Raw genomic sequence first — 19,647 nt, forward strand, 5'->3', positions numbered from 1 at the left:
ATGCGGGGAATTTTTTACGCGTAAATGATTGAAGAACGCCGAACATGTATAATACAATGTTCTTCTTCCACCATACAAATTCAAGCAGTTCGCCGGGAGACGAATCTCCTATATATTATGTAGTTTTCTTGGTCCACCTTTTGGTTCAAAGTAGGATAGCCCCATAGGAGCCCAGTTAAGTATTGACGATAGATGATTGAATACACGCTTATTGTAGGTGGATGATAAAACATATTTCATTCATAGAGACATATCATTTTCTCTGCTCTTGGTAGCATTTAATTGTTAGGCAAAGTACGAAGCATTGCTTTTTATTTGCCTGACAATTGGCAGCGATGGTTGCCTTATAATTAAATAATAAATCAAACAAATCAACTTTTTTATCGGCATTCAATATCCAATGGAATAATTACTTCGCTTCGAACCAGGACAGAATCCCACCTCCTTAAATGATTGTGTAATTTCGAGGTGGGACCGCATAATTTTCACTCCGGCATTTAATTGATTGATTGATTAAGTTTCGGTATCATCTTCAAAATATTCATTTTTTTGTAAATACCAAAATTTCAAGAACAACTTCATTACCGCTGAGCGTCTGTAGATATTTCAGAAATATCGCTGTTTGTAAAAGGTGGTCTATTGCTTTCCCCAGTTTCATTCGCTTGGTTGTCTCTTTACCATCTTTTACGCTAACAGTAAATGCAGTTTACAACTAATCATATTTTTGACTGTAGTGACCTAGATAGGAAAGTTAGTACCATACTTTCTAGAATGTTTCCAGACTTGGAATTGCATTGAAAATAAAAAACATCACTTTCAAAACTATAAAGAAAAAAGTATAATTTAAATAACTTTACATTTAACTAGTTTTTTTCTCCGCTGCACTAATCATAATTTCCATCATCCTTCGCAGATCTTCTGGCGGAGCCACCCCTTGAAAATCTACACGTGATTCAATCCATTTCGCCACCCTCAACAACAGATTTTCTTGAAGCGTATTCCCCATCAACTGCAGACTAATCGGAAGGCAATTAGATGACAAACGTATTGGAATCGATACAGCTGGAATTCCTGCCAAATTTGCAGGCGTTGTGAAAAGATCGTTCAAAGCACATTGATCACGATTAGATTTTGTCACAAATTCTCTATACAATGGTGCATCGGTGAGTGTAGTAGGAGTGAGCAGAACGTCAATACCGTCCTTTTCGAAAACTTGTTTGAAGTCGTTAAAGATCATGCGACGTACTTTCATGGCACGAATGTAGTAGTTGTCGTAATTGCGTTTTAGTAAAAAGTAATTTCCAGCTAAAATTCGAGTTTTAACGACGATATTGAAGCCTTCCGATCGGCTTTTTGCGTACAGTTCTTCTGTGCTTGCTGCCGTTGAGGCTCGGTGTCCATATTCAACTCCATCGTATCTTGCCATATTACTAGCCACTTCGCATTGATTCAGCACCGAATATACATAAATCGAATTAAGTATGTTTGGCATTGACACCCGCCGAACCTGCGCCCCGTTGTCCTCTAATATATCAGCGATCTTAACCCAGGTGTCCCGCACTTCTGGCATTAAGCCTTCACAACTACATTGTTCGGGTATACCGACGCGAATGCCTTCAACGTTTATTTGGTCTAGAAAAGGCAGCTCCACTTTCGGATAAGGCTCTTTTATTGTTGTAGAGTCACAGTCGTCTGGTCCTGTAAACATTTTTTCGTTTAGATATGTATTTTTAATGGGACTAGTTTTATTACCGGAAATTGCATTTAATACTGAAACGCAATCGTCGACATTATTTGCCAGAACTCCTGGACAATCCATTGAATTCGCTAAAGGTATCAGTCCATGTCGAGAGATTAAACCATAAGTTGGCTTCAGACCAACTACACCACAGTAAGAAGCGGGAATCCGTACTGATCCGCCTGTGTCTGATCCGATGGCACTGCAAAATATTTACAAATTAATCAATCATAACACGTATGAAAAATTTCGAAAGTTAAGACTTTACAAATTTTGTGCTTCTTTTTTATAACGACCTATTTACTTATTATCTTTCGAGTAGAAATTAAGAATAAGTTTTCAAATTTTGCAATTGAAATTAGGATTGTATCTTCTTCAATGCTATAAAATATATGTGTTTTTTCAAAATTGAAATTATGACGTGTTTACATGTAGTTCAATTTGTTTAATCGACTGAACCTCATGGCTGATTTTCGTACGTCCAGATTGGCCTTGTAATGTAGGCGTTTGAGGGTCTTTTGAGGACTTTGATCCCTCACATGTCATCGTAGAAAAATTCACGAATCTTTTAACCGATGAGTGGGTTCGCACCGGATATTAGATCATGGCCTTAGTGTGTTAGAGCACTTCATTCAAGACCGTGACGGTACACTACAGTACACTGCAGAAGGCAATGTGGTCAGCATTGCGCTCGCCCGGGAGTATTACCCTGATTTGATTTAGGTACTCATTCACAGCTGAGTCGACTGATATCCGACGTCAAATCCCACTGTCACCAGTGAGATTTGAACCGCGACCTCCCGTATGACAGCCTTGTGCTCTAACCACTCAACTATCCGAGGTTCCGGCCCTGCCTTGGCATTCTCAGACCATAGTTGATGACGTCCCTTCTATTAAAAGATAATTACACCCTAGCGTAGCTTTGTTGTTTTAGGTTGCCATTGGTGTGGCGATACTTGATTTCATTCACGAGAAATCTTCACTTTGCATGCGATTTTTCAAGTCGTCCTAAATGGATTTGCAGATTTTTTTTATGCAACCTGGTAATTGGAATGAGTCCTTGCAATAGCGATATCATCCGCAAACGTTATCAGATTAGGGTCGATTGGAAAATTTGAAGGGAGATGAGGTTGGTTGGTCTTAGGAACATGTGGGCCGCGGATTGCGATCTGTAGAAGTTCTCTCAATATCTTCCTCGTGATGAGATCATATGTTGGAGCTTCCTTTGGATCCACTCTCTCTTAATGGCTCCAGTAACTTCTTTGGTTTGAAATCAAAAGCTCTGCTTTGGCGTAATCGCAGAAACTTTTGACAGTCTTATCTCCGTCTACGATAATTGGGGTGATACCTTTCCAGGATATTTGGCAAATGCCGCCCATTTCTCTTGTCACTTCATGTCCGGTGCTCCGAGGTAGAGGGGAGTAAGACGGAGCGGCAACCCTGTCGGCTGAACCAAAATCAAGTGGCCGAGGAGAACCTCCAAGTGGTGGCACCGGGAAACGCTGTATCGCATTGGCGTGCCGGCCGTGATGCAGTAGGCGAATGCTCCAAGGCCTAGCAAGGGCGATCAGACCCGAGTCTGCACGGGGACTCATCTGAAGTGGCTTCGGTCACGAAACCTTACCAGGGGTATACTGGTACCATGGGAACCGAGGTAGCCCCTGGACTCTTATACTTCAGGAGAAATCCTGTCGTATATGAGTACAGCTCGGTTGTTTGCGGTTGGCCCCTTGTGGGAGTTTCATGGTGGCTGTGGTTGTGCTCAAGCGAGAAGAGACCTTCGGGCCTCGACGGGTGCCGTACTCCATAATTCGGTAGAGATTTAGGTAATTCTTGCATCCACCAGTATGAATGCTAAGCCATGTACTTGGTATAGACTGGTACCGTTGCTGCTTGTCTCAGCGGGGCTCTGATTGTGGTCACAAAATCAATCCGTGTCTGAAGAGGCCCGTAGGATTAAGTCTCACGACAGGTGCCTACGTAAAATACCATGGGCTTCACTGTCACTTCATGTCCAGCTTCATTCTTTTAATAGTAGCCTCCGTAGGGAAAAGTAAGTTGATGTAGGCGATAAGCCTTATAAGTGGTTTTGCACATACTGCTCTCGTTAATTTTTGAGGCTTTACTAAGCGGTCGACTTGCTCTGGATAGTTGTTTGTCTGGAGATCTGTGCACTTGCTTTTAAACTTGCGTTTAACCAGAACCAGATGTAATATTTTACCCAAGATGGATTCCCTTCTTCGGTACCTTGAACATTACAGTCTTCTTCCACCTCCACTCCACTGGGAAAGATTTCAGATTTCCAGGATTTACGGGTGAGTGGAAGAAGCATCTCTGCAGAGGCAACCTTAGTTAAGATGTAGCTTCCAAGCTGTTCCATGGACCGTTCTTGAGGGATCACGTTATAAGGCGGGAGTCTTGGGTCTTTGGCCCGGATTGATTGATGGCGGGAGGCCTTGGGCAAGAAACCAATGATAAAAGTGTATGTCCAAGAACCCTCTCAGATCCTGTTTTCGGAAGCGAAAAGCTCGAAATCGACTTTGGATGCCTTACGAGGTAATCAATTGGCCGAGGAATCACACCTGCGGTTACAACAATTTTCGTTTACCTGCGGTGAGTACTACACCGGCCCCAAGGAAACGTAGAAAAATACACTGGAGGTGCTCGATCGCGAAGAAGGAGAAGACGTGATCAGAACATCATCCAAATAAACGGACCAAAAATAGAGGTTTCGAGACCTAAGCGCCTGTATCGATCAGGTAATGGCGCCGACTCAGGCAACGTGGTGCTGCATTTTGAGAAGCCGTCGCCAGAGCTCCCGGAAAGTCTAGTTTTCTGCCGAAAAGTTGCAGGGGTGTGCATCTAGTCCTACCTCCTGAAAGCAAAGCACCAGTTGTTTGTGCCAATTAAGAAACCGTGGTTCTAAACGCTGCCACGGTATGCTGCAGCCGACCCGTCTGGCTTTTTATGTCCCGAGACAACTCGCCAACCACGGTTTGTGAATTTGGTTGTCAGTGGCGGCCTGTGTATTCTCCGGAAGTCTCTACAGTTACAAAGATTGTGGCAGTTTGATGCCGTCACCCAAATGCTTCATTTCGCGCAGAAGCTGGCACACAAGAGAAACGAGGCGAAATGAGGGCTAGGAAGAACGAAGGAAAAGAGCTCTGCGCCGTCTCTTGTAACGTTTGCTTTTTAACTTTACAAGATTTACAATTACTATACTAACTATTATATCTCAATGCTTAACGATTAAAAAAAATTAACTTTCTGCTCCGGCGACTGCAGGCCGAACGCCTGATTTGGAGTCGAAAATCGTCCAAATTCACTTTTCGCTGACACTTTGCACACCCGAGGAGCACATCACCACTTGCTATGTGGGGGTTCACTTGTCCAATTGACTGCTCTGCATTCGACCACCACTAATTTTGTATGGTTCACGAAAGTTGCGATAGCAAAACTTACTTAAAGGTGTTCCACCTACTGGTGTTCCCCCCCGCATGGAGGGAAAAACTTGGTCTCGCATCATTCGCTTGCATCCTCGATCACTTTAGCTGCTCCAACCTAATCTAAATCCACGAGTTTTCCTTGTAGATTCGAAGACAATTCCTTGCGAGCTAATTCCTCCCTTTCGACAGTATAAACTTTGCCGTTTAATTTGGTCTAGCAGCATTAGGGCTCAGCCACTTGTCATTATGGGAAGCCTGTTTCTAATTTTTGATAACAGTCTTATCCAATGCACTCACTTTCTCCATTTGCTGGTTCCCGTTCCGGCATGGGGAATTGGACTCTCTTTTGCTAAGGCATCCGAAATTTCATTTCCCTCTTCACCACAGTGACCAGGTACTCAGAGTAGTTCCACCATATTGAATTTGGAAATAGAGTCAATCGGTTTCTACACAATATTTGTGGTGATCAAAGAACTGCTCAATGCAGCTTGAGTATCGCTACAGATGGCGATGACTGCCAGATAGTGGAGTTAGACCACATCACCAGCTTCCCTTTCTTCCGCTTTTCCTGATAGAGGTAGAGGAGACGGTTCGGACAGGCAAGCATGTAGTCTCTTCTCCTTTGCGGCTCAAGTCTCCTCCTGCCGAGCCTTCCTCTCCCATTTTTTGGAAAAGGAGTATCAACGATAGGCCGGCCGTGGTTAGGTTTCCAGTTCCTCTCATTAAGGGAGTTTCTGTACTATTCTTTCTGGCTGACCGCGCTGTAGGCATCGAGTGTAGGTTTTCCTTTGCGAGGAATGTGGTGAGGCCTGTAAAACCCGTGCCTCGACCTGATTTCTCAATATCGCGGGACAGGGTCAAATCTTTTACGCGGCTCTTCTACGACGATTTTTCGGTGGAGTAGATAGCGTAGATTGTGTATGCAGCAGATTTATATCTGAATTGTTTCCGCCCACTTTTTCTTGATTTGCAGTGGGGGTTAGGTTTCGTAGTTTGGCTCTAGTTTTTCCAAGCTGGTGATTGCGGACTTCTCTCTAGGTTAGTCTGCGTTTTTGCGGCCTAGCCTCAAGTGTTTCTGATTGGCACAAGTTATTCTGGAAAAAAAACGGAAGCTCGTCGTAGATGATGAATGTGGTAGTCGCCTCAAAATGTCGGAAATGTAGCGGAAGTGAAAGAAGTTCGTCCGGTTCCAGTGATAAGCCTTTTTCAGCGGAGCAAGCCCAAAATCGAACACAAACAACCATGACTAGTTGGAATTCAAGCCCGGGACAATGATAATGAGAAACTGATATTCAACCAACTTTGCCACTTACGCGAAGCAAATTCCAGAAGCAACAGCAACAGCCGATCCACCAGAACTTCCGCCTGTTATGCGCCAATTATCGTTTTCGAAGTCTTTGCTCCAAACATTCTTCACCGGACCAAAAAACGACTCAACTGATCCCGAGCCCATGGAGAACTCATCCATATTAGTCTTTCCCAGCAATACTGCTCCGGCGTGAATCAACCGATCCACCACTGTCGCGTTGTAAGTAGGAACAAATTTCTCCAACATCCTGTCGGGCACCATAAGCAAAATTAGTACCACATTACGAGCTAATGAGTTACCTTACTTGGAAGCGCAGGTTGTAGGAATGTCCTTTGTGCAGTAATTGTCTTTCACAGCAATGGGGACTCCTTCTAAAGGACTTCTCTGTCCACGGCGTTGGTAACGGAACGAGGATTCATTGGAACTCGATAAGGCCACCTCTGGCGTCAACCGAATAAATGCATTCAAATGTGATGCTACCTTTGCGGCTTGCAGTGCGTGCTCGGTAATTTGGGTCGGGCTCGCCGCCCCACTGGCGAAGCTGGCACCCAGCTACAAAATTTCACTTTAGTAAAAGGAAGTCTTCAGTGACAACTTGACCTAATACCTGCCTGATTCCACCAGAAAAAGTACGATTCATCTTCGTATCACGAATTGGTGCATCGTCACATTATTTATATTAAAATAATAAAAGAATTTCGATGAGCCGGTGTTCGCACTTACACGGGATTCAGGTTATGTTGTTAAATTTTGACACCCCTCTACTGCCCTCTAGCAACTAGTAGAGAGCTTTTAGGAACAATCAGTCGATCCCCGAACCCGATGTAACCACTTCCCCGCCAACGCTCTCAGAGAGCATGCACCGCTATCAATGTGTTCGTAGGACTCGGGAACGTTGGCAAATCTGACGCCAACTGATAGATCAAAGATTTGTTTATTACGCGAATACCCGAAAAGTTAATTAAAACGATTTCTTTCAATTGATTTTCGAGTGCGTTTCGGATCTAACTGTCGACCGGAAACATGGATGAATCGATCGTGCGTAATATTATTGAAGTTTTAAAGACGGCAAGTGACAAGACTGTAATTTACAAGGCACTTGTCAAACTTCGGACGGACCTCGTGAAGGACCGAGAGGGCATTGTCGTGTTTCGCGAATGTGGTGGAATTCCACCAGTGGTGCGCCTTTTGAATCGCCCCCACGAAAAAATCCTGGAAGTGGCGCTAAGTATTCTGGGGAATTGTTGTACGGATAACGAATGCTGTGAGGAGGTAAGGAAAGGCGGAAATGTGTGGAGTTGAAATTCATTAGTGAATTGGGTAGTGGCTTCACAATGATGTAGGACCAGGTCTGCTACACATCTGATTCCATGGTAGTAAATAAAAACCGCCGATTTAGGGGGTTATAAGCTTTATAGATTTCAGAGAAAGGATTTTTTCTTTTTATATTTCGGAGTATTTGTTGCTTAAATATTTCAAATTAGCACTCTTTTAAATAGAATTAACGCTTTGATAAATGAAATGAAACCTTTAGCAATTGAAGTTAACGTTTTAACAAGTAACAAGTCGGAATACCGAAAGTTGGGCACCAAATTGATCTAACGCATCTTCACGCATTTCTAAAAGTAAAAGTGTCTCCATGGAAACTGCCTTTCTTATAAGTTCACTATATACATATGATGACTCATATACATCCTAGAATGCAATAGATTTACATGAAATGCAATAATTTGACAACCAATAACTTCGTTAATAATGGTTGGATTGCGTTCAAACTTTCCAGAATTATGTCCTATATTATCACTGTTGTTAAATTTTATACTTCTAGAATAAACTTCAGGGGGTTCCAGGGTAAATTTCTAAAACATGGTAATATACTATTATTACCTTTATTTGTGCAGATATCGGAACGGGATGTATTTTGAGGACTAGATTTTGTATAGATGCATCACTATGATTTTTTTCAGATTTTTCAGTTGGGTAGGTTCTGAGAACAAGACCTGTTTCACTTTTTGGGGCACACATTTTTACCCTTCACTCCCCTATGTTTCATCTAATATCAAAAATAAGATCAGTTTCAGAAAGTACTAGTTGAATCCTTTCATTTGATATCCCACATTACCACACTCTGTGAAAAAAAAAATTACAGTCCCCTTTCGCATGTATGGGGAGCCCCCATTCAAACTTAACACAGAATGCCGCCGCTGCAATGAAACACAGACCACATGTTCTCACCAAATTTCGTGACAATCGGTTCAGTCGTTTCCGAATATACAGCCCTCCGCAACACCTATAAAAGGGAAATGGATCCCGCAATAACCGCAGTCAACAGAGCTCCTGAAGATAAATCATCAACAAATGATTTTCACAATCACCTGAAGAGCGTTATCGCAAATACTTGGCCCCAGCCGCAAAAAGAGTCGGAAGGCTGTGACGATGAATGTAAGCTAGCAATGGAATGGAAGAATGCTGCATACCGAGTAATGTTGCATTCGCAAAGGAGCAACTGCACCAGGCGCGCAAGTTTGACCAACACTTGTTGGAAGTAATGGAGCCATGTTTCGCATAAGTTTGGGTTTTTTTCATGGAGGAAGAGCTTCAAACACTGTTAACAATCGTCAATTGGTTTTTGTTTTTGGTCGCTTGTGAGCTTGCGCTGCACACACTTTGAACGGAGCTTTCGCATACCCAAACATTTATGCACGATGTGTCCAACACGTTCCTTTGATATCTTTAGAACCTCAGCTATTTCGACCAACTTCACATTGCGGTCATCCAAAATAATTTTGTGGACTTTTTTCGAGATTTTCGTCGATGAAAGCTTCTTCGCGGCATCCACTGCCTACATCGTTCTCGGTGGTAATTTCGCCTCGTTTAAGCAAAGGAAGTTTTTACCAACAAGTCAGCAGCATGAAGCCTTACACACCTCGATGCTCATCCTGAGAGACAAAGAGGGAAATCTGATTTCCAATAGAATGGGCATATTGGAGCGACGGGTTGAGTACTTTGATGAGCTACTGAACAACCAGAACATCGGCGAGTAGGAGACTCCAACATCGGCTTAAAAATCATAAGTCGCGAGGAGCCGATGGAATTACAGTCGAATTGGTTAAATATGGAGACGACCAATTACACCAAGTAGTTCATCAACTTGTACTCAAATTGTGGGACAGCGAATCAATGCCTGACGACTGGCATATCTGTCCCATACATAAAAAGGGAGATATCACACAATGCAGCAATTATAGAGGTATCGCGTTGCTGAGTACCATCTATGAGATTTTCTCGGCTATTTTGCTAGGTCGGGTAGCCCAGAATATCATTGGCCCATACCAAAGAGGGTTCAATCCAGGCAAATCAGCAACAGATCAAATCTTCTCTCTGCCGCAAGTGATGGAAAAACTGTTGGAATATGGACATCAGTTGCATCATATTTTCATCGACTTTAAAGCCCCCTATGACAGCATGTGTCCAGATAGCTCAAGTGGTTAGAGCACTAGGCTGTCGTATGGAAGGTCGCGGTTTAAATCTCACTGGTAGCAGTGGAATTTGTTTCGTGATTTGACGTCGGATACCAGTCGACTCAACTGTGAATAAGTACCTGAGTCAAATCGGGGTAATAATCTCGGGAGAGCGAAATGCTGACCACATTGCCTCCCACAGTGTACGGTGGTGTACCGTTACGGTCTTGAATGAAGTGCTCTAACACACTTCAAGGCCCTGATCCAATATGGATTGTTGCGCCAACGATTAGTATTATTATTATGATAGCATAGCCAGGATAAAACTGTACACGCCCATGAGAGAATTCGGTTTCCCGATGAAATTTATAAGACTACCCATGACCAATGTGCGAGGCCAGATAAAAGCAGCAAGTGGACAAGTGGATGCCCTAAAATGCGTCCTCTTTAACCTGGCCCTGCAAAAAGTGATCCGTGATGCTGAGGTAAATGGGGGAGGTACAAGCCTCTTTAAGTCCACCGAACTACTGGCCTATGCTGACAATATCGAGATTATGGAAAAAACGACCCAACACGTACAAACTGCCTTCATCTAGATCGAGCAGGCGGCCCGAGATCTTGGGCTGCGCATCAATGGAACAAGAAAAATATATGGTGGCAAAGTCAGCACCAAAAACCAACCAACCAACATCAAACCGCACCGGTCAAATGGGAAGAATAAAGATAGAAGACTACAACTCTGAGACCGTTGATAATTTCTCCTGTTTAGGGTCGAAAATCACAACCGATAACAGCTACGACGATGAAATCCGCGCACGGTTGTTGCCAGCCAACAGAGCGCTCGAAACGCCTCACCATAGGGTCAAAGTTCTTACTGTACAAGACAAAGATCTTGCCAGTGGTTTATTCCTCGGAGACTTGGGTTTTTAGCAAATTGTGAACTTTTGGCCGCGTTCGAGAGAAAAATCCTACGAAGAATTTTTGGCCTCCTACATGAGATGGACGATTCCGTAGTCTACATAACGACAAAATCTATGAGCGATACCATGACCGTCAGGTTGTGCATTACATCCGGCTCAATAGGTTACTGTGGGCGGGTCACTTAATCCGTATGGATGTTGGATCATACAAGCCGTCGATGTGAGAACTGGGTAGTTACAGCTCCCCAACCCTGTGAGAAGTGATGGACGCAACACGCCAGCAAATAAAAGCAATAATTAGATAGTGATCCTTTTTAAGACCGATGTTAGCACCTCTCTTTTTACGGGCATCCAAAAGACAACTCCTAAATCTACCGCTGATCTCAAAGTGTAGATGCCGTTCTCGAGGAGCACACCCCAGTAAACAACCATAGTTCGTTTTTAATATCTAAAAGTCTTCGACGTGACGGGTCATTGCCTATCCGAAGCGTTGTTGACATTTCAGTAGCCGTAAAGTTTCGAAATTTGCAAATTTCTAGTTCACAAATTTCTCTCTCATTTAATCACCTTTTATGACAAGCAGGGAAGTGTACTCTTAACCCCATCTCACAGAGCACAAGAAATTGCTGGTCATTGAGGTAAAAAATTCTTTTAATTTTTAATGAACTCTCTACATATCCTTCCGCAATTTAAGAGGCTAATCTTGAGCAACTTATCAAAATTTTGAAACAATATATGGTCAAACCAGTCGTACAGCCTTCCAGGATTTGCCAGTGTATTCCAGGCAGAGGTACTATTGATATTAATGCCATAATTCGAGCCACAAGCGCTACTCTGGATTGATCGCCATCAAGGCATTGTACTCAATGGTGACATCCAGACTGGCAATACAGGGTCGCACTGGACAGACTTAGCGGCACGCTCAAAGTCACCTTCCTCTGGGGTCCAGCACCTCCCCGCGACCGTTAAGGTTGGAATCTACTTAGATAGCGGAGGTTTACCACCTTGGCCTTCTTAGAACAAGACTCGGTCGTCAGAGCTCTTGTGTCAGACACGGTCAAATGTGTACAGGATTACAGCAGTTTGTATCAGGCATTGAATAGAAACAAATAGTTTATGATTGCCCAGCTCCAGCTAGTGCCATATTGAGTAGATGCTGCGGATTGGTCCTGAAGATGAGCCGACTGGATTCGACTCTCCTTGCTCTTCCCACAGTAGTTGTAAGAATTTGTAGCATCAAAGCAGTATCTACTTATGTTTATGATTTCTCTGCAAAAGAGATTTCTTTATTTAAATTTTAATTCTTCATAAAATTCATTAATAAAATTGAGAATAATGATAACTTCAATATTTCTAGGCCATCAAAAATAAAATCATCTCACCACTCATAACAATTCTGAAAAGTATCCCAAATCCAATAGTACAATGCCGCGCTTGCCGCTTATTAGGAAATTTAGCAAAAGATCACAGGAAAGAAATCATTGGATCTAACAGTGCCGCAATTAGCCAATCCGTTTGCCTAATATTGGAAGAAAACCAAGAAATTCCTACCACAATGATGGCCGCACGAGCAACCAAATTTCTGCTTTTCGACACATCTTTTCAAGTAGAATTTAATAATTGCCAAGGATTCATGATCCTTGTAAAGACTCTTATGAAATACATGAGAAATACTTGCTCGGATTACATAGAAAGTGAACAAGTGGATGCAGCCAATGTAGAAGTAAAAACGCAAACCACTGGTCGGAAAATGCATCAACCGCGTGAAGAATACTTCAAGGAAGTCGCGCGGCATCTGGAGGGCGTTCGGAGTGATATTTTCGATAGGGAGATTCTGAAAGATGAAAAAGAAAAACCAAAAAATACAGATTTCAAAATGCCCACCGACAAAGCCGTTTTGGATTTATTAGGCGAAGTTCTAAAATGCATACAAATAGCGTCGGAAATAGCCAACTATTTTCCTTCGATGGGGGTGAGTTATGCATATTTATTGACTAAATGGTATTGACGGCGCTTATGATGTTTTTCAGAGGTGCCTGGAGCGCGATGTGTTCCCGTGTTTAGTATTTTGCTCTGATGAACACAATATTTTTCGGTCGACGGTTTTGAAGATTTTGGCAAACTTCGCTAAAAATCCTGCTTCGGCGTTTTTATTGAGCAGCGCAGATGCCGTAACAACAGTTTGTCACCTTGCGACATCATCAAATCTAGGTAAGAATTGTATTTAGTCAAAAAATATTTGTGGTGGTGGAGTCATACCAAGCACAAGCTAATGTGCAGCGTGCCATGGGCCGGAAAGAGCGTGGACTACCACGAGGTCGGTTAAAAAAAACCGTGACTATTTCACAGTCAGGTGAACAAGCCTGTGCCTGCTCGTTTGATGTAACAAAAAATGTGTAGTAAAGTGAGAAATTACTACAAAGTGACCCCGGAAGATCTGTAAGTTCAAAGAAGAACGTTTTCACGCAACCTCTGCTTGCGTATCTCGGCTTATGTCCGCCGAGGCTCCGTCACCAGAGGAGAGGAGCTGAATCGATCGTCGCTGAAGGAGGTTTCGCGGACGAACCCAGAGATTGTAGCGAGCTTCACGGCTTCCTTTGATTTGCACGCATTCGTAGTGCCATCCGCTTGTGGATTGTGCACGGTCGGTTGCGTGTTATACTCAATTTCGCCCGTTTGGCTCCTGTGGTGTGCATAAAGTTCTACGTTTCGAGTGAGCAACATTTGAGCTGTGAGTGCCCTATTGGATCATCGGAATTTGGTGTAGAAACTCCAATATGCTTTGTGCGGAAAACACGATTATTAACCTGTTCACTTGCTTTAAAACGACCTAATTGGATATCGAAATTGAATCCCGGAAATCAGACCGCTCGCGCTAAAAGACCAGGCGGAAAAAATCGGTTCGCCCTCAGCGACGACTAGAAAACCATCACAAGTGGTTCGCTGCACCCAGTGTTCTTAATTTAAGCATAGTTATAGTTTAAATTTCATTTTTTCTGTTATTTCCTTCATTTACTATGTCATTATTGAAGTAAAACAAATCAGCCCGCAAGAGCCGGTGCTGTTTCTTTCCTTTGATCGGGATAATGGTCTAAGTTGCTCTTATGGTCGCTCTTTTTCGGGTTTCTGCAGGGGAGTTGGTAGGTGTCACCGCGCTGCAGTACTCCACTGAAAAATTGACTGATAATTGTGCGCGAGAGGAAGGCTGTCGCGGGAACATCTGCCCTAACCGCCGTTTCAGTTAGAGTGCCACCGTTTTGGCGGTGGAACCGGTAAGCGTGGTTTCTCCAGTTAGAGGCGCAGTTCGCGCTGGTGGGTGTCACGACGCCCGGCTGAAAGAGCAGCTCATCATGCGCTTGTCCGTAAGTGAGACAGCAAAGCTGAATCACTTGCTGATGGATCTAACGCTTGACGAACGCAGCTAGCTGCTTTGGGAAATGAGGCAGCTGGTTGTGGACAAGGTTGGCTCGGAGCTCCTAAAGTCCTTGTGGCTTTAGTGACTGCGGGAGGGCACGTAGGCCGACCTAGCGTATATCGAAGGCGATTCTCTGCAGGTATTGGCCGTGGCTGCTGATAAGATACACGAGGTGTACGCGCCCCGTGTTCGTGGAGATGTCTCGCGGCGGAACTGAGGCGGCAATTGGCCGCGTTTACAGCCAATGTGGCCACACTGACAGCGACTGTGAATTTGCGTTCAAGAGACCGATCGCCAACTCGTGGACGACGACCTCGGGAAATGGGCTTCTGGGTAGTCACACGCGATCCGCATCGGACTCCGGCGTGTGATGGTACCACTGTGGGTTTGCAGATCAGGTCACGAAATGTACCAACCCATGCATTTTTCTCTCGACCCCTAAAGACTGCATTCGCAAGAGGGCACGGAGACATCTATCCCAATTGCAGTAACACTTCGCCTTATAGTGTACGACCCTCTTAGTAGGCGCAATTATCTAGTAGAAACAGGTGCGGAAGTCTCAGTCCTCCCTGTCTCCAGACCTAACAAGCTATTTCCTTAGCAGCAAAAAACTCCACGCCCATCACAACTTATGGCTACAGTTAATTAGACGTGAGTCTTGGCTTCAGTCTCCCCATTTTAGGCGAGTAGACTTCCTGTGTTACTATGGGCTGCTGGTATATATGCAGCATAGGTCCCTGATGACCCTCCGTATACGGATGGGTTCTGAGGTATTAGCACCCTCATATGTACGCACTGATAAGCTGGCATACCACCTTTCCATGACTGTCGCCAAAAACTTTATTAATTTCGGATCAATGCGATACAGATGTAGGACATCGATTAGCCAATAACGCGAAAGCGAATTTTTTGACCGTGCAATCTCATAGCCGTAACTGCACCACAATACACAAGTGATTGTTGTTTCAGCAGTCGAGATGCAATCTCATCATGGATTTGAGATAGAACCTGGGATACCTGGTCTCTGCAAAGGATCCATTTCCGAGAATTCTATACACGCTCTTTGGAATTCGTCCCGAACCTCAGCGGAAATCTTAGCTGGACGGTGGAGAAGAGTGCTTCGCCGAGTACTAAAACGGTTGCCTGCAGTGCGACGTGGTGTTGTTGATGCCGCCGCCTCTGCCCCCATCGACTTTCGGTCACCAGTTTCCGCGATGACCTCAAGTCGAATACGCTCCCTGATGATGGCCAGGATTGTGTCGCTGTGAGTTATAAAGCGGTACTGATCGGCGACTCGGTGCACAGTGACGTGCGCGAATTGCGGGAAATGCTCGACGAATCTCTGGGGCAACAAGGTGTGGTAAGATGTTATACCCGCCCCCGCCGTTATTTCGTAGTAGGAGCGGATGATGAAGAGATTATTCTTATTATTATTTCATCGGTAGCAGCTTCTTTGGGGCGTCCACTGAGTAGATCGTTCTCGGTGGTCATTTCGGCTCGTTTAAACAAACCACTTCTCAACGGTTGATTTTCTTGGTGCAAAGTCCTCTTCTTCTTCAGTCTTTGTTTTGTTCACAAATGGGATCGGCTCGTCGTGATCGGTTTCGTCATTTGGTTCTATCAAAAGCTTGATCTAGATGCAATCGTGAGGCTTTCAAATCCCCATCCAGCGTATCAAGCCACCGTTGTTTCGGCCGGCCTTTGGTCGCTTGTCTTCGACTTCGGTGTTGAGACTAATCTAGGCAAGCGAATTCTCGTTAGCGCGAATTACATGATCATACCATCGAAGACGCCTATCTCGCAATTTTTCCACGATCGGTGCAACCCCATATCGATCGCAAAGTTCGAATAATGTTTATCAAGTCAAGCTTTGATTTCAACAGTATTTTTTTCGCAAAAAGGCAATGTTTTATTGTCCCATTGAATTCCTTTTTATCCATTATCTTCAAACTATCAAAAGTTACTTCGCTCAAAAGCTCCATCCCACAAACTAATAGTCCAGCTGTCAAATTTGTACACATGTCTTTTGAAGGTTAGGGTTAACTAAAAATCATGTGGATTTAGTACGAGTAGCGCCATCTGTGTGTTAGCCTACGAACTTTTCAGCCCAGTTGCTATGTATTTTGTCTTGTCCTTCATTAATATCCAGCCCAAGATCTCGCGCCCCTGCTTGATCTGGATGAAGACAGTTTGCAATTATGTATTTGTCGACAGGAGACGGCCTTGGAAAGACCGGCTTGTTGCGTCTACTGTAGAGGCCGTTCCCGACTAAAAACCACCTCTACCATCTTATCACACAGTCGGCGGTCCACACCCCTAGGGAACTCGAAGTTTATATCCACGTTCTGGGGAGGACTGATGCCCTCCTGCTGCCACCATTCGAGGGCCCCTGTAAGTTTTTCAATCGTGAGGAGCACGCGTTCAGTCTGGACGTTGATGGCCAGCCCAAGAAGTCTGAAGCCTCTTCCAGGAAGCAGACGGCACTGGAAGGAAGTGAGAACGCCACGTTCGTTTTGACGTCCGCTAGTAGATTGCAGCCGAGTTGAATAATTATACAATTTGTTTTAAATGAAAATAATTTACTAATTAACATAGTGTGGTAAAGTAAGAAATTATTACATATTTAATATGCTAACTGTAAGGATATATGTGTTTTACAGAGAAACCCCTTTCTGAATCAGAATTACAAAATTGCCTGAGTATAATTTGCATGCTATCCGGCGATGCCTGCAATCGTGCAAAAATCCGTAGAAGCGGTGCTCTACAGCAACTACTTGAGCGGGCGAAAAACTATTCAACATTGAAAGAAATGTCGATGGTGAGTACCTCGTTTCGGGGAGAATGTCGTAAATAAAGTAAATTTTTGTCAATCGTTTTAGATTCTGTTTGCTCTAAATAACTTTCAATATGACCATATGAGTATGGATTTATTACTTCGAGGCGGACTAGTTGGGATACTGATCAAGGAGCTCGATGCTTACCTGAATAGTAATGACAGTAAACGAAAAGAAAGTCGTGACGAGAAGAAAGAGAACACAAGGAAGCGCAAGAGTATTTTTGGTTGCGCAAATCAAAGTGCAAAAGTATAACTTGAAATTATAATTGAAACGGGATCCGATATTCTATTTATGTTTTTTAGACTTCGAAAGTTCAGGATGAAATCACGGGAATGGATCAGACTGCTGGCGTTAGACCTCATTATAGAGGTGCATTTACACCGCCACCCAGTAACACCGCATATTCTACCGTGGGTAGTTGTTCACCCTCAAGTCCGTGCAGTTCCCGGAGTTTATCGCCTGTCAGTTTTCTTTTCCGGAGCTTTAAAGGTTTGTTAGACTTTTCAAATTACTTTAACTGATAGGTTTTCTTAAATGTTTTTCTATTGATATTTTCAGACTGCGACGAAGATGAGGACGACTATTCGCCTGTCTGTAGCGACGTTGGTGATAGTGATGATGATGAAAGTAATTTGGATGAAAATAGCGAAATTATGCAGCTGCTAACGCTATTTAATAAAGGGGACGGAAAAATGGAGGAAAATAGTCCTTCCGACAACGAAGATGAAAAAGGTAGCGCTTTTGATGCGTATATGAACTCGTAAATTGAATGAATGCTGTTTTTTTTTCAGAAGCATCGAAACCTTCACCAACCGATAGCCTACCACTAAGTACAATTGACATTATTGATAATCTCTTATTACGTATTACTTTATCAATTAAGAATCACCCAGACTTAAGTAAACTAGAAACAATCAAAACTATCATCGAGGCGATCTACGTTTTCGGTGCAAATAACAACAACTTTTCGACGTCCTTAGCAAATATCGTAGTGTAAGATTAAATCTTCCATAAATTTTGTATCTACCCTTGAACTGCTAACAATCATTTCAGGGATAGTACGTTCTTCGGAACCATAATCAAGCAAAATTCCATTCATTCCATCTACCAAATGACTCGGACTGCCGATTTGAAATCTTGCGGTGAAAGTTTAATAGATAATTTAACAACTGTAGCGGAGTCCGGTTATGGGCAAGGTGAATTAGTGAAGCTACTGACAAAAGGCGATTTATTTCATCAAAAACGAGCTGCTACAATCGTTTCATTTGTAGTCAAGTAAGTGTTCCCTTAAGAGGAGCTTCCTTTGCTTATTTAAACTCTAGCTGTCCGCCCGTGTCTACTTCATAAAAAAATCGATTTTTCTTTCAAAGGTCCCCAAAACTTCTCTATCAACATCTGACTGAATACGGAGTCATCTACACTCTACTAAATAGCGTCTTAAATAAAAATGATGAAATTCGGTTGGAAGCTGCCGATGCTATCACTTCATTAGCGAATACGCTTAGAATTATATTGCCTACATATGATCTGAAACAATTCAACTGCCGGAAAGAGTTTGAAGAGGACCTCGATATGTTACCATGTCAAGAAAACGCGGATACAATGAAATTCGTGTTGCACCGTGGATGCTCTAGAATTCCGATAAAATTCGATAAAAAATTACTAACAGAGAATAGCGATGTCTTCAATTCAATGTTGAACAGTGACTTCAAGGAGAGTAAAAATAAGGAAATCCACTTGAAAGGATACAGCGTGCATGGCATTAAATACTTCTTACATTTAATAAAGCTAGAATCAGAGAAGAAATGCGCAGTGATTCCACCAGTTTATCATTTCGATTCCATTCTGGAAGCATACGAGCTCTCAAGGATGTACATTTTGGAAAATTTAGAGAAAAATCTATTCCAATTGATTGTTCGCCGATTGGATGAGAAATCAATTTTGAAGGTTTTCGAGTGGTCATTGAAGAATTATAATCCAGAATTGACGGGAATTGCTATTAACTTTTATCTTAGCTGCTCGGATATTTCTACTGCAGAGAAAGCTGAATTGTTCCGGGAAGCAGATTTATCCACGTATTCGAAAGAATGGAATCAAATGATAGTCGACGCAGTGCTGGTGAGATGTGAGAACATACAAAACGTCGGTGCAGAGGTTCTGATGTATGCATAATTAGTTCAAAGTTTCATTAAGTTGTATATTTTGTTCTTAGCCAATATTTATTTACTATTTTAAAGTAAATCGAGCGGCAATAACTTTGTCATTGTATCTAATGTGAAATATTATGGAAATTGTAATATACTGATATTACCTTAAATGAAAAAATACATTGATATATGCAGCAGAAAATGAAATGCGTTTCAGCTCCCCCAGGGCTTCCCGAAACAGCCGCACTCCTCTACTATTCTGGGCCAAGTACTCTTGAGGCGACCCACTCGTCGGCCATCTTGGGAGAGTGGATTTCACTGCATGGCGCAGTCAGCAATGCAATTGTCGCACTTCCTTAATGTAGGATCTATCC

At 43.1% G+C, this 19,647-nt stretch overlaps 2 protein-coding genes across 2 annotated transcripts; one reads left to right on the forward strand and one right to left on the reverse strand.

The window, feature by feature from the left end:
- Window positions 1-820: 820 nt before the first annotated feature.
- On the reverse strand, window positions 821-7,387 carry LOC119657264 (glutamyl-tRNA(Gln) amidotransferase subunit A, mitochondrial). The gene is made up of 5 exons (XM_038064095.1): window positions 7,101-7,387; window positions 6,798-7,045; window positions 6,498-6,740; window positions 1,753-1,940; window positions 821-1,698 (listed from the first exon to the last, which is right to left on the reverse strand). The coding sequence occupies exons 1-5, from the start codon at window positions 7,131-7,133 to the stop codon at window positions 860-862; spliced, it is 1,551 nt and encodes a 516-aa protein (XP_037920023.1). The 5' UTR covers window positions 7,134-7,387; the 3' UTR covers window positions 821-859.
- On the forward strand, window positions 7,380-19,474 carry LOC119657263. Its single transcript, XM_038064094.1, has 10 exons — window positions 7,380-7,765; window positions 12,232-12,846; window positions 12,905-13,085; window positions 16,950-17,107; window positions 17,169-17,372; window positions 17,429-17,615; window positions 17,685-17,858; window positions 17,918-18,119; window positions 18,180-18,401; window positions 18,497-19,474. Exons 1-10 carry the CDS (start codon window positions 7,517-7,519, stop codon window positions 19,296-19,298), a joined length of 2,994 nt encoding a protein of 997 aa, XP_037920022.1. The 5' UTR covers window positions 7,380-7,516; the 3' UTR covers window positions 19,299-19,474.
- Window positions 19,475-19,647: the final 173 nt, after the last annotated feature.

Source organism: Hermetia illucens, chromosome 5 (genome assembly GCF_905115235.1).
Source record: "Hermetia illucens chromosome 5, iHerIll2.2.curated.20191125, whole genome shotgun sequence".
Classification (NCBI taxonomy): Eukaryota; Metazoa; Arthropoda; class Insecta; order Diptera; family Stratiomyidae; genus Hermetia; species Hermetia illucens.

Excerpts from the sequence above, each read along its gene's own strand:
- LOC119657263 (XM_038064094.1), top strand. The coding sequence starts at position 7,517 with ATGGATGAATCGATCGTGCGTAATATTATTGAAGTTTTAAAGACGGCA. Across the intron at positions 17,373-17,428 it reads GCGCAAATCAAAGTGCAAAA|ACTTCGAAAGTTCAGGATGA; the intron begins GTATAACTTGAA and ends TATGTTTTTTAG. Across the intron at positions 18,402-18,496 it reads ATCGTTTCATTTGTAGTCAA|GTCCCCAAAACTTCTCTATC; the intron begins GTAAGTGTTCCC and ends TTTCTTTCAAAG.
- LOC119657264 (XM_038064095.1), bottom strand. The coding sequence starts at position 7,133 with ATGAATCGTACTTTTTCTGGTGGAATCAGGCAG. Across the intron at positions 7,046-7,100 it reads TTTCTGGTGGAATCAGGCAG|CTGGGTGCCAGCTTCGCCAG; the intron begins GTATTAGGTCAA and ends GAAATTTTGTAG. Across the intron at positions 1,699-1,752 it reads AGTATTAAATGCAATTTCCG|GACCAGACGACTGTGACTCT; the intron begins GTAATAAAACTA and ends AAATGTTTACAG.